The sequence below is a fragment of the Phyllobates terribilis genome, unplaced genomic scaffold (genome assembly GCF_046119375.1).
Source record: "Phyllobates terribilis strain yellow unplaced genomic scaffold, ASM4611937v1 Scaffold_1__5_contigs__length_1240528914, whole genome shotgun sequence".
Taxonomy (NCBI): Eukaryota; Metazoa; Chordata; class Amphibia; order Anura; family Dendrobatidae; genus Phyllobates; species Phyllobates terribilis.
This window is the reverse complement of record NW_027362761.1, coordinates 558,047,300-558,072,659: the sequence shown is the minus strand read 5'-3', so window position 1 is coordinate 558,072,659 and position 25,360 is coordinate 558,047,300. Positions and strand designations below refer to the sequence as shown.

At 49.1% G+C, this 25,360-nt stretch overlaps 1 protein-coding gene across 2 annotated transcripts in view; it reads right to left on the bottom strand.

Annotated features, from left to right (window-relative positions):
• PIAS2 (protein inhibitor of activated STAT 2) overlaps positions 1–2,707 on the bottom strand; it is a 37,544-nt gene extending 34,837 nt beyond the window's left edge. For both annotated transcript variants that reach the window (XM_073680461.1, XM_073680460.1), the window contains exon 1: positions 2,572–2,707. In XM_073680461.1, coding sequence (XP_073536562.1) covers positions 2,572–2,595 — 24 coding nt within the window. In that variant the 5' untranslated portion in view covers positions 2,596–2,707. The remainder of the gene's footprint in view (positions 1–2,571) is intronic.
• Positions 2,708–25,360: the final 22,653 nt, after the last annotated feature.

Genomic DNA, 25,360 nt, shown 5'->3' with positions numbered 1-25,360 from the left:
TGTACAACCCTTATGTACATAGTGTAATGTCTAGTGTGCCCTTAAGGCAAGTAAATATATATTTTAGCCTTGGGCTGCTTTTTTATCTCGATCCACGAACCCACACGTTCGTTGTTCAGCTTAATCCTCATGCTACTGGAGCGGGTATCTGGCCCGATATAAGTCTCCAGTCCGTTAACGGGAATTATATCTAATAGAAACTGGTGGCAGCTCTACCAGGCTGACAAGGTTCTCCTTCCCTGCAGGTAGTGAAGGGGACTCTCAGCCCGTCAGGTGCCACATTAGTGACTGAGTGGGCCACATCTTCTCCCTCCCGGTGCCTTCCTGTACCCGTGTGGACAGTGGGTGTCTGTGTTGAACTGTACCAATCTTACCTTGCGTGTCTTCAAGGGGTTGCGGAACGTCACGTTGGTGCAAAGGGCAGATCCGTATCACGTGTTCTGTCTTAAGTAATTCTGACGTCAGGCGGGTGGCGAGGTGTGGATTTTTCACAAGTGGTGGCAGCGGTGGGATTCTGCGGAGTCCCTCTGGTGCCACTCTTCACAGTGGTGGCAGCAGTGGAATTCTGCGGGGTCCCTCTGGTACCATTCTTCACAAGTGGTGGCAGAGGTGGGATTTTGCAGGGTCTCTCTGGTGGCATTAGTCACAGGGGGTCTTATAGACACCTCTCCATTACTAACCCCTGGGCTTGATCTTTGCTGATATTACAAAGCTGACATCAACCCCAACACTATTACCCCACTTGCCACCGCACCAGGGCAAATGAGTAGAGCTGAGGTTAAGTGCCAAAATTGGCGCATCTAATGGATGCGCCATTTATGGGGCGGCTGAAGGCTGATGTTGTTAGTGTGGTTGGGGGCCAATATCCATGGCCCTTTCCTAGCCTATTAATATCAGCCCACAGCTGTCTGCCCGTCATTTGTTAATAACCGGTAAAGGTTAAGTAGACAGCTGTGAGTTGATATTAATAGCCTGGGAAGCTCCATGTTTATTACCCCCTTCCCAGACTATAAAACACCAGCCCCTTGCTGTCGGCTTTCCCTCAGCTGGTTAAGAATAATATAGGGCACCCCACGCCTTTTCTTTAATTTATTTAATAGCTAAATATATGTACTGTAAGCTACACATGCACTGCACTAACTATAAATCTCACTGACATTTCTTACTATCATCTATCTATAACTGTACATAAGATTGTTTTATTAATTAGGAAACTAGCTTGAAATGACAGAGATATACTGTTAGCGGATGTTAAAAACGCATTGCATACAGACGTCATATGGATGCTAGATGAGGGAAAAAAATGCACACTCGCATTGTATACGGATGCTGGGTGAGAAAAAAATGCACGATACTCTCCAACTTTTCTGGCTGACAATCTCAGCTACTTATTATACGCAGATGTGAGAGTACCCTTAGAGCGCATTCAGACGGTCATATAAATCGGACTGAGATCGGACCACAATGCAAAGACTGGCCGCGGCTCTACCAACCCGAGTGTGACGGCTTCATATATTTCTATCAGATCGATGTATACGGTTGTCTGTATAGACCCCTAGGGTGGAGTGGAGCGTATATGTTTGACCGTCGCGTCATTCATTCTCTATGGGACTGCCGGAAAAATTCCAAGCACTCGGTTGCCCCATAGGGAGTGAATGGAGAGCGAGTGGAGGGATAAGAGATCCCCGTTCTGCCGATGGTTGAGGGTCCCAGCAGTCGGACCCTCGAGGATCAGTGAGTTACCACCTATCCTATGAATTGGAGATAACTTTGGTTCACAGGACAACCCCCTTTAATTACCTCTTATGAAGCTCAGCCATTGGAGGACCAAGTATGAGGGTGATTGCGGACCATCAGATGGTCCCTGGTTACCATGGTAACCCAAAGGAGCCTCGAGATCACGTGTACTAGAGCCAGAACTGTGTGGCAGATGATGACACCCGTGTGACACAGCCGGCATCTGCATGGTAAGCAGCAGGCGCAGCTCCTGAACCCGCTCCATACCCAGCCCGCGACATAGGAAGGTGTGAAAACTTTATTATTATTTCCTTTACGATTGGAGGCCGTCTCTATAACCGTGCCGCCATATTGTACACCACTGCGCGGTTGGTTTGGGGTCCGAGTATCGATATTTGATGTGAAATACAGAGGTGACTGCTGCAGACAATCATCGGCCTCTGCAGCCCAGGGACCCTATATCCGAAGCTAGTGATTGGCTGCAGCGGTCACATGGAACTGGAGATATAAATAAATGTCACTACTGTGAAAAAAATCATCAGAGACCCGAGAGGCCGGAGCAGGCGCTGATCACCGACTGACAGGTGCCATCATGGCCACCATTTTATTAATGGACAGGTGTAAATGTCACCTCTGTCTCCACAGAGTCACCCTCCACATATTTACCACAGAATTCCTCCTGACAACCCTGCCCATCCCCCCCAATCACTGTCACCCCTCCCCCACCCTCCAGGGTTGTCAGCAGAGCCCGACCTGTGACATCAATCCCTGTGTCGCACTCATGGCGTCCCCCTTATACGCGTCCTTCCCTCAGTAGCGATCATCCGCTCTCACCCGTAGTTCCTCGGGATCCGCCATTTTTTCCCGACACCATCCTGCTTCCCGGCTGCGGGGCGAGGGTCACGTGACGGGGATCGGGCAGTGGAGGAGAGAGAGAGGGGCGGAGCCGCGCCACTGACAGGAATCCCGCCCAAAGTCCGATCACGTGACCGACGGCTCGAGCGGGAAACTGAGAGTGCGGGGAGTCACAGACTCATAACAGTCCTAACAGGGAGGGATAGGAGTGTGACACGGAGAGTGCGGCTTCACATCGAGGGCTGAGGAGTCCACACGGAGGGCTGAAGAGGAAAGGGGTCCACACGGAGGGCTGAGGAGGAGAGGGGTCCACACGGAGGGCTGAGGAGGAGAGGGGTCCACACGGAGGGCAGAGGAGGAGAGGGGTCCACACGGAGGGAAGAGGAGGAGAGGGGTCCACACGGAGGGCTGAGGAGGAGAGGGGTCCACACGGAGGGCTGAGGAGGAGAGGGGTCCACACGGAGGGCTGAGGAGTCCACGCGGAGGGCAGAGGGGTCCACACGGAGGGCAGAGGAGTCCACGCGGAGGGCTGCTGAGGAGGAGAGGAGTCCACGCGGAGGGCTGCTGAGGAGGAGAGGAGTCCACGCGGAGGGCTGCTGAGGAGGAGAGGAGTCCACGCGGAGGGCTGCTGAGGAGGAGAGGAGTCCACGCGGAGGGCTGCTGAGGAGGAGAGGAGACCACGCGGAGGGCTGCTGAGGAGGAGAGGAGTCCACGCGGAGGGCTGCTGAGGAGGAGAGGAGTCCACGCGGAGGGCTGCTGAGGAGGAGAGGAGTCCACGCGGAGGGCTGCTGAGGAGGAGAGGAGACCACGCGGAGGGCTGCTGAGGAGGAGAGGAGTCCACGCGGAGGGCTGCTGAGGAGGAGAGGAGTCCACGCGGAGGGCTGCTGAGGAGGAGAGGAGACCACGCGGAGGGCTGCTGAGGAGGAGAGGAGACCACGCGGAGGGCTGCTGAGGAGGAGAGGAGACCACGCGGAGGGCTGCTGAGGAGGAGAGGAGACCACGCGGAGGGCTGCTGAGGAGGAGAGGAGACCACGCGGAGGGCTGCTGAGGAGGAGAGGAGACCACGCGGAGGGCTGCTGAGGAGGAGAGGAGACCTCGCGGAGGGCTGCTGAGGAGGAGAGGAGACCTCGCGGAGGGCTGCTGAGGAGGAGAGGAGACCACGCATAGGGCTGCTGAGGAGGAGAGGAGTCCACGTGAAGGGCTGCTGAGGAGGAGGGCTGAGGAGTCCACGCGGAGGGCTGAGGAGGAGGGGAGTCCACACGGAGGGATGAGGAGTCTAGAATTCACAGACACAGGACCTTTAACTCAAATTAAACTAACCATCCAAGTAACTTATCCACCGCCCTTGTTTGCAGTCTGTCCACCGTATCCTATTAGGTAAGTATCAGGATCATGGTGTGGACATTACTCTCCATAACAACAGACAACTAAGTGCCTTTAATAGTCCAAGAACAGCTCAATGGTAAATACTAAGATACAGGTGCATCTCCCTAAATCAGAATATCATCAAAAAGTTAATTTCAGTTCTTCAATACAAAAAGTGAAACTCATATAGAGTCATTACAATCAGAATGATCTATTTCAAGTGTTTAGTTCTGTTAGTGTTGATGATTATGGCTTACAGCCAATGAAAACACAAAGGTCATTATCTCAGTAAATTAGAATAGTTAACACCTGCAAAGGCTTCCTATGTGTTTAAAAAGGTCCCTTAGTCTGTTTCCGTAGGCTCCACAATCATGGGGAAGACTGCTGACTTGACAGATGTCCAGAAGGCAGTCATTGACGCACTCCATAAGGAGGGTAAGCCACAAAAGGTCATTGCTAAAGAAGCTGGCTGTATCCAAGCATATTAATGAAAAGTTGAGTGGAAGGAAAAGGTGTGGTAGAAAAAGGTGCACAAGCAACCGGGATAACCGCAGCCTTGAAAGGATTGTTAAGAAAAGGCCACTCAAAAATTTTGGGGGAGATTCACAAGGAGTGTACTGCTGCTGGAGTCATTGCTTCATGAGCCACCACACACAGGCGTATCCAGGACATGGGCTACAAGTGTTGCAGTCCTTGTGTCAAGCCACTCATGACCAATAGACCACGCTAGAAGCGTCTTACCTGGGCCAAGGAGAAAACGACCTGGGCTAATGCGCAGTGGTCCAAGGTGTTGTTTTCAGATTAAAGTAAATTTTGCATTTCATTTGGAAATCAAGGACCCAGAGTCTGGAGAGGCCACAATCCAAGCTGCATGAGGTCTAGTGTGAAGTTTCTACAATCAGTGATGGTTTGGGGAGCCATGTCATCTGGTGTAGGTCCACTGTGTTTTATCAAGACCAAAGTCAGCGCAGCCGTCTTCCAGTAAATTTTAGAGCACTTCATGCTTCCCTCTGCCGACAAGCTTTTTGGAGATGGAAATGCCATTCTCCAGCAGGACTTGGCACCTGTCCACACTGCCAAAAGTACCAATACCTGGTTTAAAAACAACAGTAACTGTACTTGATTGGCAGCAAACTCGCCTGACCTTAACCCCATAGAGAATCTGTGGGGTATTGTCAAGAGGAAGATGAGAGACACCAGACCCAACAATGCAGCTGAGCTGAAGGCTGCTATCGAAGCAACCTGGGCTTCCATAACGCCTCAGCAGTGCTACAGGCTGATCACCTTCATGCCATGCCGCATTGATGCAAAAGGAGCCCTGACCAAGTATTGAGTGCATTTACTGAACATACATTTCACTAGGCCAACATTTCGGATTTTAAAAACATTTTTCAAGCTGTTGCTATGAAGTATTCTACTTTACTGAGATAATGACTTTTGTGTTTTCATTGGGTGTAAGTCACAATCATCAACATGAACAGAAATAAACACTTCAAATAGATCACTCTGTTTGTAATGACTACATAATGAGTTTCACTTTTTGTATTGAAGAACTGAAATTAACTTTTTCCCCTTCTCCCATGACAGCACCACCTGAGAGAGGGTATCCACCCACCAAGGACAGGAACCTACTGAATGAAAAGGCGGTACCTCTCTTCCGCATCAGTTTTTGGTTCCTGTCCTTGATGGGAGCCTCTCTAGGTGGTGCCTCGCCTACCTGTTCGTGGGATCTGGAGTGGATCCCGGGATCGATGCGACCTGGAGGCCGTGAAGAGACAGCAGATGGCCCTCTGTTCCCAGCCCCATCTTACTGTACCTGGGTCTGTGTGCGGGGGGGGCGCCTTCCGGGGTCCTCTCCCGCGTGCGCTGGGTCCTGCAGCCGGGTCTGCGCATGCATGGTGGCCGTGGCTGGGCGCGCCGGCAGGCAGGCCTTCTGGGCTGTGCACGTGCAGGGTCACGTCGCCCCTGTGACGTAGCGCGCCGGAAGTCCGTGCTGCGCACGCGCGGGGTCGTGTTGCGCCCTAGCACAAGTGCGTCGGAAGCCCGGGTCTGCTCTTGCGCGGGGTACGATTTCTGGGTCATCCCCGTTTGCAAGTGCGCCGGGAGCCGCTGGGTCTTCGCATGCGCAGGAGAGATCCTGCGGCGTAGCGCGCCAGCTGGCAGAGAGAAAAAAAAATATATAGGTATTTTAATGTAAAATATAAAAGAAAATATATATATATATATATAATATATATACAGTACAGACCCAAAGTTTGGATACACGTTCTCATTTAAAGATTTTTCTGTATTTTCATGACTATGAAAATTGTACATTCACACTGAAGGCATCGAAACTATGAATTAACACATGTGGAATTATATACTTAACAAAAAAAGTGTGAAACAACTGAAAATATGTCTTATATTCTAGGTTCTTCAAAGTAGCCACCTTTTTGCTTTGATGACTGCTTTGCACACTCTTGGCATTCTCTTGATGAGTTTCAAGAGGTAGTCACCGGAAATGGTCTTCCAACAATCTTGAAGGAGTTCCCAGAGATGCTTAGCACTTGTTGGCCCTTTTGCCTTCACCCTGCGGTCCAGCTCACCCCAAACCATCTCGATTGGGTTCAGGTCTGGTGACTCTGGAGACCAGGTCATCTGGCGTAGCACCCCATCACTCTCTTTCTTGGTCAAATAGCCCTTACACAGGCTGGAGATGTGTTTGGGGTCATTGTCCTGTTGAAAAATAAATGATAGTCCAACTAAACGCAAACCGGATGGAATAGCATGCCGCTGCAAGATGCTGTGGTAGCCATGCTGGTTCAGTATGCCTTCAATTTTGAATAAATCCCCAATAGTGTCACCAGCAAAGCACCCCCACACCATCACACCTCCTCCTCCATGCTTCACGGTGGGAACCAGGCATGTAGAGTCCATCCGTTCACCTTTTCTGCGTCGCACAAAGACACCGTGGTTGGAACCAAAGATCTCAAATTTGGACTCATCAGACCAAAGCACATATTTCCACTGGTCTAATGTCCATTCCTTGTGTTCTTTAGCCCAAACAAGTCTCTTCTGCTTGTTGCTTGTCCTTAGCAGTGGTTTCCTAGCAGCTATTTTACCATGAAGGCCTGCTACACAAAGTCTCCTCTTAACAGTTGTTGTAGAGATGTGTCTACTGCTAGAACTCTGTGTGGCATTGACCTGGTCTTTAATCTGAGCTGCTGTTAACCTGCGATTTCTGAGGCTGGTGACTCGGATAAACTTATCCTCAGAAGCAGCGGTGACTCTTGGTCTTCCTTTCCTGGGGCGGTCCTCATGTGAGCCAGTTTCTTTGTAGTGCTTGATGGTTTTTGCAACTGCACTTGGGGACACTTTCAAAGTTTGCCCAATTTTTCGGACTCACTGACCTTCATTTCTTAAAGTTAGGCTGGCTGCCAGGTCTGCAAATCTTTCTAATGCAGCCTGTAGGGCATTATGGCTCAAGAGCTGGCCAGGGGATGTGCATTCAAAATCTCAACTCTGCTCAATCCCTTGCGACGGGGACTTTCTTTTCGGGAAGGCCTTAGATGACATCCTGGATAAGGCAGCGGACAAGAAACATGGGTTTCCTACTGTGTCTGTTTCCCGATATAAGAGCTCCTTTCGGAAGAGGAAATACAATCGGAACAAGTTTCCCAGAGACCAAAGTGGTTGGAGAGACAGGAAGCCGAATAACAGGCTTCATGTTGGGGGGTCCATCCTCCGAGAGTAAGAAAGCCCCTAAGTGACGGACCTCCCCAGGTGGGAGGAAGGTTGTCCCACTTCCTTCCCGCCTGGGAAAAAATATCGTCCAGTGCTTGGATTTTATGGATAATCAGGAGGGGGCTGAAGTTGGAGTTCAAAAACATTCCCAGGAACACCGTCAGGATTTCAGCCCCCAGAGACCTAAGGGAGCAAATGGCCCTGCAACAGGAAGTACTCACTCTGGTTGTGAAGGGGGTTCTATTAGAAACACCTGTACCCGAGCAGAGGAGAGGGTTTTACTCAACTCTCTTCCTAATAAAGAAGCCGGATGACTCCTTCAGAACCATTGTCAACTTGAAGAAGCTGAACGACCATTTGATTTACAGGCCTTTCAAAATGGAATCAATAAAATCGGCCATAAAAATGTTTCCAGAGTGCTATATGTGCGTCCTCGATTTGAAGGACGCCTACTACCATGTCCCAATCTTTCCTGCACACCAACAGTTTCTGAGGGTGGCTGTACGGTTCGGCAAGCACATAAGGCATTTTCAGTTTGCAGCTCTTCCTTTTGGCATCTCCATGGCTCCAAGGGTTTTCACAAAGATTATCCTGGAAGTCACAGCGCATCTAAGGGAGAAAGATATCCTAGTCATCCCTTACCTGGACGATTTTTTAGTGGTGGGCAGATCAAAACAGCTCTGCGCTCTGGCGGAAGTCATGGCCAGTTTAAATGGCCTGGGGTGGATGTTAAACTTAGAAAAATCGAAATTAGAACCAAAAAAGGTTCATTTTGGACTCGGAAAACCAGACTTGTTTTCTGCCAGAGGACAAGAAACTGAAGATCAGTTCCCTCATGTCACGCGTAATCAACAATCCAGCCATGACATTGAGGAATGCAATGTCTCTATTGGGTACGATGACATCTTGTATCCCAGCAGTTCAGTGGGCCCAATTCCATTCCAGACGTCTTCAGCAGGAGATCCTGACAGCAGACAAACGGCTCAGAGGTCGCCTGGATGGAAAAATATCCCTTTCAAGTTTAGTAATCAACTCGCTGGAGTGGTGGATGAATCCGGTAAATCTATCTCTGGGGGTTCCTTGCTCTTTCCAGGTGTCGGATATGATTACGACAGACGCAAGCACAGAAGGCTGGGGAGCTCACCTGAGAGATCATTCAATGCAAGGCCTCTGGTCGGACAGCGAGAGGGGTCTCTCCTCCAACATGAGGTTACTGTTGGCAGTCAGAAATGCGCTAGTAGAGTTCAGTTCTCTTATTCAGGGTCATCATATCCGGATAATGTCGGACAACCAAACGACAGTCGCCTACATCAATCGTCAGGGGGGTACCAGATCCCTTCCTCTGATGTTAGTAGCGGACCAGATCCTTCGCTTTGCGGAGAGTCATCTATTTACGCTCTCGGCGCTGCATATAAGAGGAGAGGAGAACGTAAAAGACGATTTTCTAAGTCGACACATCTTGAAACAAGGAGAATGGGAATTAAATCCAGCGGTATTCCAGCAGATTGTCGGCCGATGGGGACAGCCTCAGATAGATCTGTTTCCGAACAAACACAATCGGAAGACCAAAATCTTTTGCTCCCTGAATCCAAAGGAGATGCCGTTTGTGGTGGACGCACTGCAAATTCCTTGGGACTTTACCCTGGCCTATGCCTTTCCCCCTCTAATGCTTATCCCTACTATCCTGAGGAAGGTCCGAGAAGAACAGGCAAGGGTTATATTGATCGCCCCGTTTTGGCCCAAGAGACCATGGTTCACTTGGATGAAGAGAATGTCCCAAGCAGATCCATGGGTTCTTCCGAATACTCCAGATCTCCTCAGGCAGGGCCCAGTCTTCCATCCCCAAAGATCGGGCCTGCATTTGACGGCCTGGATTTTGAAATGTCACTACTAACGCAGGAGGGATTCTCTCCAGGTCTAGTTACTACTCTACTGGCGAGTAGGAAGCCGGTGATGACTAGGATCTATGGCAGAACCTGGGCTAAGTTTCTGTCTACCTCGGGTCAGTCCGCCAAAGGGAGGGTTCCTATTGGGGCCATCCTGGAATTCCTTCAGAAAGGCTTAAGCATGGGGTTAGCCACCAGTACTCTTAAGGTACAAGTATCGGCTCTGGGGGCACTATATAATTGCGACTTGGCAGCGAATAGGTGGATCATCAGATTCATTAAAGCTTGCAGTAGATCTAGACCTATTCCTACTCCAAGGATGCCTCCTTGGGACCTTAATCTGGTTCTAGAAGCATTAACCAAGCCCCCCTTTGAGCCCTTAGAGGAAGCTTCGGAGAAAATTCTCACCTTAAACACAGCCATGCTGGTAGCTCTAACGTCAGCTCGTAGGGTTAGTGATCTGCACGCGCTGTCAGTTAACCATCCGTTCACTCAGGTGTGTATGGATAGAGTAATCTTAAGACCAGACCCGGCCCCGGCCTATCTTCCAAAACTGGCCTCCAAATTCCATAGGACACAAGTAATTACTCTCCCTTCTTTCTATCCTGACCCTAGAGATTCAGAGGAACAAAAACTTCACACTTTAGATGTTTAGAGGGTATTAGTCCAGTATTTGGAGGTAACAAAAGGCCTGGAGAAAAAGTGACGCCTTATTCATCTCATTTCAGGGGGCTAGGAAAGGGCTTAAGGTTACAAGGGGGACCATAGCTAGGTGGGTCAGGGACACCTTTGGGTTAGCATACTCTTCTAGCAATCTGCCAGTTCCAGAGAACCTGAAGGCCCACTCCACCAGGGCTGTAGCTGTTCCTGGGCAGAGAAGGCGGATGTGCCCATCGACATCATATGTAAGGTGGCAACTTGGTCATCCCCCCGCTACATTTTACAAGCATTACCGTCTTGACCTTTCCTCTTCTACTGATCTGTCCTTTGGGAGGAAGGTGTTGCAAGCAGTGATCCCTCCCTCTGGTGTCTGATCTCTCTAAATCTCTCAGGTGGTGCTGTCATGGGAGAAGGGGAAAAGATCCTAGTTACTTACCGGTAACGGGATTTTACAGAGCCCAAGACAGCACCCTATTAATTCCCTCCCCTTTATCACTTATGGTGTGCACTTCTTAGGGTGTTTTATTAAGAAATGTTTAGGTGGTAGTTATGTGCTAACCTATTTTTCGGAGGCCCTCTCATGCTCTGAAACAAAAACTGATGCGGAAGAGAGGTACCGCTTTTTTATTCAGTAGGTTCCTGTCCTTGGTGGGCGGATACCCTCTCTCAGGTGGTGCTGTCATGGGCTCTGTAAAATCCCATTACCGGTAAGTAACTAGGATCTTTTGATGATATTCTAATTTAGTGAGAAGCACCTGTATATGTGATCATACCAAATGTTGTAGAGCCTCATGAATATAAAATGCAATCGTAGAATCTAATATAGCAAATATCCCAAATATGTCCACTATATTTGAGCTGAATATGGCTCACCGGACATACACCTCTCTAAGATGTTTTGGTACAGATTTATGTTACATACACAATGATTAGTATCTAATATCTGATTAATGAGGTGCTAGATATGATACTGCTACATTAAAGCTCTTATTAATTAGATTGAGGGGTACAAGATACAGATTAAATGACAAAGTCAGATACAGTTGTGCTCAAAAGTTTATATACCCCGGTAGAATTTTTCGTTTCTTGGCCTTGTTTCAGAGAATATGAATGATAACAAAAATTTTTCTTCATTCATGGTTATTGGTTGGGTGAAACCATTTATTGTCAAACTACTGTGTTTTCTCTTTTTAAATCTTAATGACAACCAAAAACATCTAAATGACCCTGATTAAAAGTTCACATACCCCAGTTCTTAATACCGTGTATTGCCCCCTCTAACATCAATGACAGCTTGAAGTCTTTTTTTGGTAGTTGTGGATGAGCTTTAATTTCTCAGATGGTAAAGCTGCCCATTCCGTCCAGTTCCTGTAAATTCCTGGGCTGTCTAGCATGAACAGTGCGCTTGAGATCTCTCCAGAGTGGCTCAATGATATTGAGGTCAGGAGACTGAGATGGCCACTCCAGAACCTTCACTTTTTTTCTGCTGTAGCCAATGACAGGTCGACTTGGCCTTGTGTTTTGGATCATTGTCATGTTGGAACGTCCAAGTATGTCCCATGCGCAGCTTCCGGGCTGATGAGTGCAAATTTGCCTCCAGTATTTGCTGATAATGTGCTGCATTCATCTTTCCTTCAACTTTTACCAAGTTTCATGTGCCTTTGTAGCTCACACATCCCCAAAACATCAGCGATCCACCTCCGTGCTTTACTGTAGAAATGGTGTTCCTTTCATCATAGGTCTTGTTGGCCTCTCTCCAAATGTAACGTTTATGGTTGTGGCCAAATGTTCAATTTTGGTCTCATCACTCCAAATTACCTTGTTCCAGAAGTTTTGAGGCTTGTCTCTGTGCTGTTTGGCGTATTGTAGGCGAGATACTTTATGGCATTTGCGCAGTAATGTCTTTCTTCTGGCGACTATACCATGCAACCATGGTATAGTGCCTCCTTATTGTGCATCTTGAAACAGCCACACCGCTAGTTTTTAGAGAGTCCTGAATTTCAGCTGATGTTATTTTTGGGTTTTTTGCATCCCGAATAGTTTTCCTGGCAGTTGTGTGAAATTTTTGTTGGTCTACATGATCGTGGTTTGGTTTTTACAGAGCCCCTGATTTTCCATTTGTTAATCACAGTTTGAACGCTGCTGACTGGCATTATCAATTCCTTGGATATTTTTTTGTATCCCTTTCCTGTGTTATACAGTAGAACTACCTTTTCCCGTAGATCCCTTGACAAATCTTTTGCTTTCCCCATGACTCACAATCCAGAAATGTCAGTGGCTGGATGAAAGATGCAAGAGTCTGTCTGGATACCACTCAGCTGTTATGCACATACATTGATTACAAGCAAACAAGTCACAGGTGAGGATGTTACCTTTAGTAGCCATTCAAACCCATTTGTGTCAAATTCTGTGCATGTTATCAGGCCAAAATCACCAGGGTAGTGAACTTTTGATCAGGGTCATTTGAATGTTTTTGGTTGTCATTAAGATTTGAAAAGAGAAAACCAAGTAGTTTGACTTCACCCAACGTTTAACCATGAGTTGAGAAAAAGATTTTTTGTTATCATTCATATTCTCTGAAACAAGGCCAAGAAAAGAAAAATTCTGCTGGGGTATATGAACTTTTGAACACAACTGTATATACTCCTTCACTAGTACCACATATATCCCCTTTTCGTCTCCTGCCTCTCACACTGTTTCAGAGGCTCGTAGGTAGACCTTAACCTATGTACTAGATCGTGATAATATCATCTTTCATTCATATGTTAAAGTGACTTTATTAATGTTATTGGGCACATCAGGAGGTATCTATAAGTGTATTCTGTGCTTATATATATGCACTGGAGCTAAATAGGCATGGCCACGATTTGAGGCCCGTGTGGCAGCACAGGTGCCATGCATATATAAAGAAAGTGCTGCCTCCCACAGAGAGCTGAGGAGGAGTCTACACAGATAACCGAGGAGGAGAGGAGTCTGCACAGAGGACCGAGGAGGGGAGGAGTCTGCACAGAGGACCGAGGAGGGGAGGAGTCTGCACAGAGAGCCGAGGAGGGGAGGAGTCTGCACAGAGAACCGAGGAGGTGAACAGTCTGCACAGAGAACCGAGGAGGGGAGGAGTCTGCACAGAGAACCGAGGAGGGGAGGAGTCTGCACAGAGAACCGAGGAGGTGAACAGTCTGCACAGAGGGCCGAGGAGGGGAGGAGTCTGCACAGAGAACCGAGGAGGGGAGGAGTCTGCACAGAGAACCGAGGAGGGGAGGAGTCTGCACAGAGAACCGAGGAGGGGAGGAGTCTGCACAGAGAGCCGAGGAGGGGAGGAGTCTGCACAGAGAGCCGAGGAGGGGAGGAGTCTGCACAGAGAGCCGAGGAGGAGGAGTCTGCACAGAGAGCCGAGGAGGGGAGGAGTCTGCACAGAGAGCCGAGGAGGGGAGGAGTCTGCACAGAGAGCCGAGGAGGGGAGGAGTCTGCACAGAGAGCCGAGGAGGGGAGGAGTCTGCACAGAGAGCCGAGGAGGGGAGGAGTCTGCACAGAGAGCCGAGGAGGTGAACAGTCTGCACAGAGAGCCGAGGAGGTGAACAGTCTGCACAGAGGGCCGAGGAGGGGAGGAGTCTGCACAGAGAACCGAGGAGGGGAGGAGTCTGCACAGAGAACCGAGGAGGGGAGGAGTCTGCACAGAGAGCCGAGGAGGGGAGGAGTCTGCACAGAGAGCCGAGGAGGGGAGGAGTCTGCACAGAGAGCCGAGGAGGGGAGGAGTCTGCACAGAGAGCCGAGGAGGGGAGGAGTCTGCACAGAGAACCGAGGAGGGGAGGAGTCTGCACAGAGAGCCCGAGGAGGGGAGGAGTCTGCACAGAGAGCCCGAGGAGGGGAGGAGACTGCACAGAGAGCCCGAGGAGGGGAGGAGTCTGCACAGAGAGCCGAGGAGGGGAGGAGTCTGCACAGAGAGCCGAGGAGGGGAGGAGTCTGCACAGAGAGCCGAGGAGGGGAGGAGTCTGCACAGAGAGCCGAGGAGGAGAGGAGTCTGCACAGAGAGCCCGAGGGAGGGAGGAGTCTGCACAGAGAGCCGAGGAGGGGATGAGTCTGCACAGAGAGCCCGAGGGGGGGATGAGTCTGCACAGAGAGCCCGAGGAGGGGAGGAGTCTGCACAGAGAGCCCGAGGAGGGGAGGAGTCTGCACAGAGAGCCTGAGGAGGGGAGGAGTCTGCACAGAGAGCCCGAGGAGGGGAGGAGTCTGCACAGAGAGCCCGAGGAGGGGAGGAGTCTGCACAGAGAGCCCGAGGAGGGGAGGAGTCTGCACAGAGAGCCGAGGAGGGGAGGAGTCATGTGGTTCAGTATTTGGTCAGTTTTTACATAAGTATTTGTAAGCCAAAACCAGGAGTGGGTGTAAAATACAGAAGTGGTGACGTGTTTCTATTATACTTTTCCTCTGATTGTTCCACTCCTGATTTTGGCTTACAAATACTGATGTAAAATACTGACCACATACTGAACATGTGAACGTGGCCTAAATACCACTATGCAGAGGCAAAATAATATCACCTAATTGCGCAATACACTATAGTGCCACTGACGCACCCCTGGGCCTTCGTCGCGCGGCATCGCGCGCACGGGAGCTTACCCGGAGCCGGATCTGTTGAGGGTTGTAGTCTCGTGGCGGTGACCCGGTCCGTGCCCAGGGAGTCAAACTGAGCGGCGCTGTATCAGCGGTAGATGATGGACGACTACGCCACCCGTTGAATGCAGCTATGGAGCTGCCGCTGCAGGGCAGACCGCTGAGGCCGGTGGAAGGATGGTGCAGCGTGGATGGTATAACCCCCAACGGGAGGGGTATGGCCTCAGGGCAGCCGACGTGGATGATGGGGGTAGCAGGAATCACTCAGAGATGGTACAGTGTAGTTCAGGGTCTTTACTGGTGACAACGATAGACCCTCCCGGAGTACTGGCTAGCGATTGGGGCCTGGTCAGTCCTTGAGCAGATGGGATCTCCCCTGGCCAGGCGGAGTTGTAGGCCTCCCAAACTAACGATACTCTTCTGGCTACCTTGCTAGAGGCGGGTATAAGTAGCCCACGTCCCTGAGTGTACCGTGTGGTGCTCACCCGTATGGCCGGTGACTCGGGGCCTTCTAGTAGCTTCCGCTCCACGACGGCGGTGCTGGTCCCATGCGTGTGACCGTGCCTTCGGGTTTCTTGGCCAGAGGACCTGAAATCCCCTGCCTGACGGATTCTGCTGCTGGGTAGGAGTTAGTCCCCACAGCCTCGGACTCCGGGTCCGGTAAGAAATCTTCTCAGTCAGGACGAGCTCTGCAGCTGCCAGCCCCTGACTCCTTGTAACACTGCTCCCACAGAGCTCCTGTTGTTTCTTCCTATGCTGCTTCTCTTCTCTACTTCTGGCTTGGCCCAGGAGCTGGGCCCAGCCGGAGCCACAGCTCCCTGTCAGCCCTCCTGGCTGAACTCTCCCTCTGAACTCTCTAACCCTGCCTCAGCCCCAGGTTTATATAGGGGAAGTTCTTCCCCTCCCAGGACTGGGCAGGAGGTGTGGCATGCATAGGATTCCTGACCAAGAGACCTCCCACCTGCTCTCAGACATAACATTGCATTACTGTGGAAACCAGACCCCTGGGGTGCCACATTCCCCCCTAGTGAAATTTAGTACTCCGGGACTAAACATATTTTTAGAAAAACATAACAAGGTATAAACAATAATAATACAATAAGAAAAACACATAAAGATGGTCACGGCGTGTCCGCAACCGGGCGCAGTTTTTGAAGAAAAGCAAGGTGTCCATTTCACCAAAACAGGGAGACGTAACCAGGTAGGGGTCTGTCCTGCCCCGAGTCCTTAACAGTCTTTTAGTCCATCCTGGGTTACGCTCCACTAACTGTACAAAGGATTCCCGGTAAATCCACCAAGGACTCCTATAAATTACTAGAAACACATAATTATTTACAGGATATGGCCGCTCTCAGTCCTCGGCCAGTGGGGATAAGGATTGGCTGCTCACAGTCCTCAGCCTGGTAAGGGATAGGGGATGGCTGCTCACAGTCCTCAGCCTGGTAAGGGATAGGGGCACATGGGGAACAATTCACTAATCCCAACGGGCACCATATTTTAATTAGCAGCAGTCCTTGTACCCTTACGGGTAACTATTTACAGCTCTTTATTCACGCTACTTCCCTTCAGTAGCTATGTCCTCTTTGTGCTCCCTCCTGAGGGTAGTCCTCAGACCCGTCCGGGTCCTCTTGGCTTTCCTCGTATTGGTAGTACTGCAGCTTCTCCTCGGTTAGCTGGGTTAGTATCTCTGCGACAGTCCTCCTCCCAGGTGGCCAGGACTTTACCCCCCTTTGGGCTGCCCCGGTTAATTGGGCCACCAGGATGCTCACTTTTTGCTCCTCTGTGAGGGGCTACACCTGGAAGAGGCTATCCAGCTTTTCTCTAAAGTCATGCAGGGTATGTGACTCCCCTGAGTACTGGGGTAGCCAGGCTGCCCCCGGGATATAGGGCATGGTGAAAGGCATGACCGCAACAGCGGTGGCGCTGGCGGGGGTTGAAGCGTTGAAGCTCTCCTCCGTATCCGGCATCCTTCTCCCCCCTAGTGGACCGTGGCCTACCTTGCGATGATCCTCTTCCGTAGGCCGCGGCTCCGCAGTGGATCGTCAGGGTTGAGGACCTTCCGTCGCGCTCCTGTGACGTCGGCGTCTGCTGGGCTCCTTCCAGGACCTTACGCAACGTCCGGACGTGAGGCGGGGCTTCAGTTCTCGCGCGCTTTCGGAGTCCACGCCCCTCTTCTTCCCGCGCGGCGTCTTCAAGATGGCGTCCAACGGCGGGAAAACTCCACGGATGGCGGGAAGAAGGCAGAAGATGGCGCCTGATGGCGGGAAAACTCCACGGATGGCGGGAAGAAGGTAGAAGATGGCGCCGGATGGCGGGAAACCTCCACGGATGGCGGGAATCTTCACCACTGGTAAGTTTGAACAGTCTTTTTCAGGCACGCAGTACCCGGTGGTTGCGGGCACGAGATCCTGCCGACTACGCCAAAAGTTGACGCACCCCTGGGCCTTCGTCGCGCGGCATCGCGCGCACGGGAGCTTACCCGGAGCCGGGTCTGTTGAGGGTTGTAGTCTCGTGGCGGTGACCCGGTCCGTGCCCAGGGAGTCAAACTGAGCGGCGCTGTATCAGCGGTAGATGATGGACGACTACGCCACCCGTTGAATGCAGCTATGGAGCTGCCGCTGCAGGGCAGACTGCTGAGGCCGGTGGAAGGATGGTGCAGCGTGGATGGTATAACCCCCAACGGGAGGGGTATGGCCTCAGGGCAGCCGACGTGGATGATGGGGGTAGCAGGAATCACTCAGAGACGGTACGGTGTAGTTCAGGGTCTTTACTGGTGACAACGATAGACCCTCCCGGAGTACTGGCTAGCGATTGGGGCCTGGTCAGTCCTTGAGCAGATGGGATCTCCCCTGGCCAGGCGGAGTTGTAGGCCTCCCAAACTAACGATACTCTTCTGGCTACCTTGCTAGAGGCGGGTATAAGTAGCCCACGTCCCTGAGTGTACCGTGTGGTGCTCACCCGTATGGCCGGTGACTCGGGGCCTTCTAGTAGCTTCCGCTCCACGACGGCGGTGCTGGTCCCATGCGTGTGACCGTGCCTTCGGGTTTCTTGGCCAGAGGACCTGAAATCCCCTGCCTGACGGATTCTGCTGCTGGGTAGGAGTTAGTCCCCACAGCCTCGGACTCCGGGTCCGGTAAGAAATCTTCTCAGTCAGGGCGAGCTCTGCAGCTGCCAGCCCCTGACTCCTTGTAACACTGCTCCCACAGAGCTCCTGTTGTTTCTTCCTATGCTGCTTCTCTTCTCTACTTCTGGCATGGCCCAGGAGCTGGGCCCAGCCGGAGCCACAGCTCCCTGTCAGCCCTCCTGGCTGAACTCTCCCTCTGAACTCTCTAACCCTGCCTCAGCCCCAGGTTTATATAGGGGAAGTTCTTCCCCTCCCAGGACTGGGCAGGAGGTGTGGCATGCATAGGATTCCTGACCAAGAGACCTCCCACCTGCTCTCAGACATAACATTGCATTACTGTGGAAACCAGACCCCTGGGGTGCCACACCACCAGATAACAAATAATAAAATTTTTACAGCGATACAGCATAATACTGTCATATAGAGCCCACATAATGCATCATATAGCACAATACATCATAATACCACTATACAAAGTCCAAATAATGCATCATATACTTCAATACACCATAATACAGTTAAATGGAGGTCAAATAATACATCATATTGAGCAATATAGCATAATGCTACTATATAGAACCCCCTTAACACCGTCTTATAGAGCAATACACTGTAATACCAGTATACAGATCTCAAATAATACCGACTTATAGAGCCCAAATAATTATATGTTCTATAGAGCACTACAGAATAATACCAGTATGCAAAGCACAAATATTGTAATGTATTCAGTACACCATAATACCAGTGTTCAGAGCCCCAATAATATCATATAAAATAATACACCGTCAAATTTCATTGAGCTGGTAACCTTTTTCCATTTACTTGCATGCTTGGCCTGTGGCAGGGCCAGTATCCGTGCCCGGATGGGTCGAGAGTCCGCGATGGTGAACTGGAACTGTTATACTATATGATACCACTGTACAGATCTCACATAATACCGTCTTATAGAGCAATACAGCATAATACAGTCATATAGAGCCTAAATAATACATCATATTGAGTAATACATCATAATACCACTATATAAATCTCAATATCGTCTTATAGAACCCACATGATACCGTTATATAGAGCAATACCGTATAATACCATCATCATATAGAGCCCAAATAACGTCATATAGAGCAATACACCATAATATCAATATACAGATCTTAAATAATACTGTATTATAGAGCAATATAGAATAATATCACTATACAGAACACAATATGTCATGTATTCAGTACTCCATAATACCAGTATACAGAACCCAAATAATACCGTCATATTACAGTTTTAAAAAGACTGCACTAGATGAATCAACCTAAAACATCTGGAATCTCCAAACCCTGACAACAATGGTGAATATAAAAAAATTACTAGTCAAACACATATCAAATATACTTTAAAAAGCCACAAATTAAAAGAATAAGTAGAAAAGGAAAAACAGGCATAAAATACCAAAATGTAGATGAAAAAAATGTAATTTTTTCCTGAAAGAGAAAGAATTCGACTCCTGTCTGGTCTTGAATCCAGGTTCCTTGCTGATCACAACCGACGTTGGTTTCTAGTGTTTAGCGCAGACCTGGGCAAAGTGCGGCCCGCGGGCCACTTCCAGCCCCCTGCCTGTTCCAGTCTGGCCCGCCCGCCACACCGATCTCTACATCCTCTGGATGCAGACAGCGGTGAATACATTTTTGGAGAACAACGTCGCTTGCTCGATCTTCCATCAACCTGTGTGAGCCAGCAGTTGCGAGGACGTCATTTCATATCGTCAGCTGTGCACTGCGGAGAGTCTGTTCATTGGGGAGAAGCGTCGGGGGAACGGGAGAGATGTGAGTATGTGTCATTGATTTTTTTTTTCAAGGGGAATTTGATCTTTGTATATGTGTATGTAGTGTGTGTGTGTGTATACATATATATATATATATATATATATATATATATATATATATAGGGCTGTGTGGGGCTCATACTGTATATAAGAGGCTATGTGGAACTCATATTGTATTTAAGAGGCTATGTGTGGGCTCATACTGTACATAGGGGGCTATGTGGGGCTCATACTGTACATAGGGGGCTATGTGGGGCTCATACTGTACATAGGGGGGCTATGTGGGGCAGGCACATGCTGTATATAAGAGGCTACGTGAAGCACATGCTGTATATAAGAAGCTACGTGGGTCTCATGCTGTATATAGGAGGCTGTGTGTGGGCACATATGGTATATAGCGGCTGTGTGTGGGCTCATACGGTATATAGGGGGCTGTGTGTGGGCTTATACGGCATATAGGGGGCTGTGTGCTGGCTTATACGGTATATAGAGGAGCTGTGTGCGGGCTCTTATGGTATATAGCGGCTGTGGGCATATAGGGGATTGCATCATACTTAATTCTGCTCAATATTAAGTCATACAATTAATATTAATTCCGTGGTCTTCCTGTGTCCTTTGCTCCGTTCCTGGGGGTCCGTAGTCAGAGGTCTTGTCGTGACCCCGTCATTCTCCACCAAAAATGTTATGGCAATCTGTCAACAGCAGGGGGCGCCATTGTGTTTCCAGGCTTCACGAAGGAGGAATAAAGGAGACCACTAACAGGTGATTTTCAGCAAGATTCCTACTGTGGGTAGGTCAAGCATCTATATTAATAGGTAAACTAGGGGGTTTACAAAATAGGTTGCCCCCCTGCATATCCACTTAATTGGTTAATACACACATTTCTTATTTTTAATTTGATACACCCAAGTATGCAAACTATAGACTTGTAAATTATCCAATCCCATAACTGCTTATCGTTATCACACATAAGGTTATATTGGCAGGCAGCCATCGTCTCAAGTGCAATTTATGCAAAGTCATATTGTTTTCCAAAGTTTATGTAAGTAGATGTTGCTTTCCAAATGCCATCTTAGACATCATTATGTCACTGTAGAAATTCATCCTGATGAATAGGTAAAGTCTCTATACAATTTAAACATCACATGTCCTCGTGCCTATGACATCAGGAGGAACACCTTCCCTTGGATCGGTCATGTGACGGGAATACCGGAAATTACGCTCCTTGGCTGGGAGAGTGGCGGCTTACACATGCACCACACTGAGCGGCATGGCTATTTGGTATAACACTGTAAAAGGAGCTTTGTATATCACCAATATATCCCCCCTTAAAAGCAAGAGGTGAAACACGCGTCGGGGCAGGCGATCTCCTTCCACTATGGGTAAGTAACTTGTCTGAATGCTTGTAAGTCCTTTTAATAAACGCTTCTGTAATTTCACTCCCAATTAGTGTAGGGCTGCTGCTATTCAGGAGTTATATCTTCCCTTCTATACTAAAATCTTCCAAGTCTGTGCTGGTATATTTAGAGACTTTCTTTATATGATAGACTTTTTCAATTGCATTTTTTGCGACATCTTACCAAATACTTTTGTTCTCTGCACTTGGCACTTTGTTTATGTACTGGTCACTTTTGACCTTTTTCTCCATGAGCAATAACTTGCTTTTTAACAACTCTGTGCTTAATGACTTTGTGTAATTAGTCTATGCTTGCTTTATTTCTATATACCTCTATCTGAGAATCAGTCTGGTTCCCAGGTTGATTTAAAGGGACTTTTATTCTGTTGAACTTTTAAGTCGGTGTGCACCACATAAAAACCTCTGTATATGTACTAGGTTCTGTACACTCCTATTATAATTCTACCTATTATTACCGCTGTATTTCCACCTGCTTTGGAGATTGTTCCCTCCCCTTGTTCTACCATTTGTGTTCTCATTTGTTACAACCTCCTAACTGAATTCTAATATATTAATTGTTCTTAATTATATGAATAAAGTATTTTAGTTTTAAATTACTTTTTATATTTACTTTTTTGGGGGGGTGTTTCCAGTTTACTCCATTTTTCTTTTGTGTGTCTAATATATAGGAGTGCATCACCACTAAATGCAATCATGATACGTTGTGGGGGAACACTATACTAACGAGTTATATTCCTAGCCCAATATAGTATCTGCATTTGCTTTGTCTTCTTGTTAATCATCCTTATGTCGCAGTAGAAATTCATCCTGATGAATAAGTAAAGTCTCTATGCCATTAAAACATCACACACTATAGAATCTTTTCCTTCACAATTAATATGTTAATATTGAGGAGAATTGATTTTAGCCTATTGGTTCGGACTTCTACAACAGTCAGTCTCTCATCTGTCTCCTCAGGAAAATTAATTGCCCACCCCTGTCCTAGAGAGACCCCAAATTGGCCTGTATCCCATCCTCTTAGTAGACTGGGGTAAAAAAAAAAAAAACTTTCTCTTAATTGATACATTTCAGAATCCCCTCTAATTGTGCACCCAACAAATAAGAGGGATAAAATTGGAAGGCTAGGATGTTTGGTACACAGGAAGCCATGGGTGCTGTCTTCTGCCATCAATAGGCTGACACTAAGAAAAACACTTGAAAAAAAAGAGTTGGTTCCCTCTCCCCGACAACCTATACCCGCCTACTGGCACCAGGCTATCCAGATAGTGAGAAAGTAGTGGGAGAGGCAACTGGAAGAAAAGAGAGAACTTTTTCCACCCATAATCTGTACAAACTCATTGAGAAACAGGCCAAAATCATTTTAAGAAGGGAATATAATAACAAAAATAAAATAATGTGGTTGCATAAATATGCACACCTTTAAACTTGTGCACTTTTAAATTGCTCTTTATTATTATAAATTTATTTTTAGAGCACCATTGATTCCATGGTGCTGTACATGAGAAGGGGTTACATACGAGATGCAAATACAAATTACAGAAAACTAACAATGACAGAAAGGAGGGGAACCTGCCCTTGCGGGCTAACAGTCTACAGGATAATGGGGAAGGAGACAGTAGGGTAGGGGGTTTCTGCAGCTCTGGTGGTGTTGGTGAGATGGCATCGGGGTTATTGCAGGCTGTAGGCTTTCTTGATGAGATGGGTTTTCAAGCTCCATCTGAAAGTTCCGAATGTGGCGAATAATCGAATGTGTTGAGACACAGAATTCCAGAGGATGGGGGATACTCGGGACAAGTTTTGGAGGCGAATGGGTGAGGAATGTATAAATGTGGAGGAGAGAAGAGGTCTTGGGTGAACTGGAGGTTGTGTGTTGGAAGATATTGGGAGATTAGCTCGGAGATATAGAAGAGACAGATTATGAACGGCTTTGTAGGTCAGCGTGAGTAGTAGTTTGAACTGGATACGTTGGGGAATTGGAAGCTAATGAAGGGATTTGCAGGTGGGAGAGGCGGAGGAGTAGCGTGGAGAGAGATGGATTAGTTGGGCAGCAGAGTTAAGGATGGACTGGAAAGATGCGAGAGTGTTAGCAGGGAGGCCACAGAGGAGGATAGTGACGCGCCCCCTGGGCCATGTTCAAGGGATACCCGGAGCCGGATCTGGATAGGGGTAGTAGTCCTTGTGGCGGTGACCCGGTCCGTGCCCAGGGTGTCAGACTAAGTGGCGGTGTATTAGCAGTAGATGTAGGACGACTACGCCACCCGTTGAATGCAGCTATGGAGCTGCCGCTGCAGGGCAGACCGCTGAGGCCGGTGGAAGGATGGTGCAGCGTGGATGGTATAACCCCCAACGGGAGGGGTATGGCCTCAGGGCAGCCGACGTGGATGATGGGGGTAGCAGGAACCACTCAGAGACGATGCGGTGTAGTTCAGGGTCTTTACTGGTGACAAAGATAGACCCTCCCGGAGTACTGGCTAGCGGTCGGGGCCTGGTCAGTCCTTGAGCAGATGGGATCCCCCTTGGCCAGGCGGAGTTGTAGGCCTCCCCAACTAACTGTACTCTTCTTGGCTACCTTGCTAGAAGCGGGTAAAAGTAGCCCACGTCCCTGAGTGTACCGTGTGGTGCTCACCCGTATGGCCGGTGACTCGGGGCCTTCTAGTGGCTTCCGCTCCACGACGGCGGTGCTGGTCCCACGCATGTGACCGTGCCTTCGGGTTTCTTGGCCAGAGGACCTGAAATCCCCTGCCGGTCGGTTTCTGCTGCTGGGTCTGGGTTAATCCCCACAGCCTCGGACTCCGGGTCCGGTGGTAACTCTTCAATCAGGGCGAGCTCTTCAGCTGCCAGCCCCTGATTCCTTTTAGCACTGCTCCACAGAGCTCCTGATCTTTCTTTCCTAAGCTGCTCCTCTTCTTCTCTACTCTTCTTCTCTCTAACCCTGCCTCAGCCCCAGTTTTATATAGGGGAAGTTCTTCCCCTCCCAGGACTGGGCAGGAGGTGTGGCATGCATAGGATTCCTGACCAAGAGACCTCCCACCTGCTCTCAGACATAACATTGCTATTACTGTGGAGACCAGACCCCTGGGGTGCCACATTCCCCCCTAATGAAAGTTAGTACTCCGGGACTAAACATACTTTTGTAAACATAACAAGGTGCAAACAATAACATTCTGATAGAGACAACACATAAGGTGGTCACGGCGTGTCCGCAACCGGGTGTAACTTTTGAGGAAAACAAAGGTGTCCATTTCACCAAGAGACCGGGAGCCGTAACCAGGTAGGGGTCTGTCCTACCCCGAGTCCTTAACAGTCTTAGTCCTTTCCTGGGTTACGCTCCAACATATGCACAAAGGATTCCCGGTAAATCCACCAAAGACTCCTATAAATAACTAGAAACACATAATTATACACAAGCAACAATAAACAGGTAAACATTAATAAAATAGCTTGAACATTTAGATCCTCCACCGTATGGGCAGCTGGCCTCTAGTGACCCTAGTGGACCTACGGAGCTGGTTGACTGGTCCTGAGCTACAGGGTATAGGAGCTGTCAAGGGTAAACTGGGCAGCCGTCTTCGGACTCTTTGGCTCACTAGGGGTATGGCAGGCTCACTATAAGCAGAGGGTTGATTTTCCTGGTCTGCTTGTGTGGGGCCTTCTGCCTCCTGGACCGGCTGTTCTTCCAGTTCTACCTGTGTCTCCGTAGGCACTTGGGATGCTGGTTGGAGGAACGTGAGGACGGGTACCACAACAGCACCATTGACTTGAGTCCAAGACCGAGGGAAGTCTCCGAGCACAGTACTAACCATATCTTCCCTTTCCTCTACGGGTCGAGGGTCCTCTTGTTCCTCTTCAGGGTTCCGTAGCTGTTCGGGACACTTCTTTAGGTGATCCCGGGATACAATGGCTGTGGTTTCCCCTCCGTCTTTACTGATTGTACAGACCTTTGGGTTGTCGTGGCTTGAGGGCAGTACGGTGTACGGGTCCTTCTCCCATTGGTCGTCCAACTTGTGGAGCCGTCTTTTCCTCTTCAAGACCTGCTCTCCGGGCACCAGGGGAACAGCGGGAGCATACTGGTTGTAAGTTTTCTCTTGTCTTTCCCTAGTTTGACAGAGACTACGCTCCACGCTCTCCTGTACTTTTCGGTATTGCTGCTGCCTCTCTGTGTC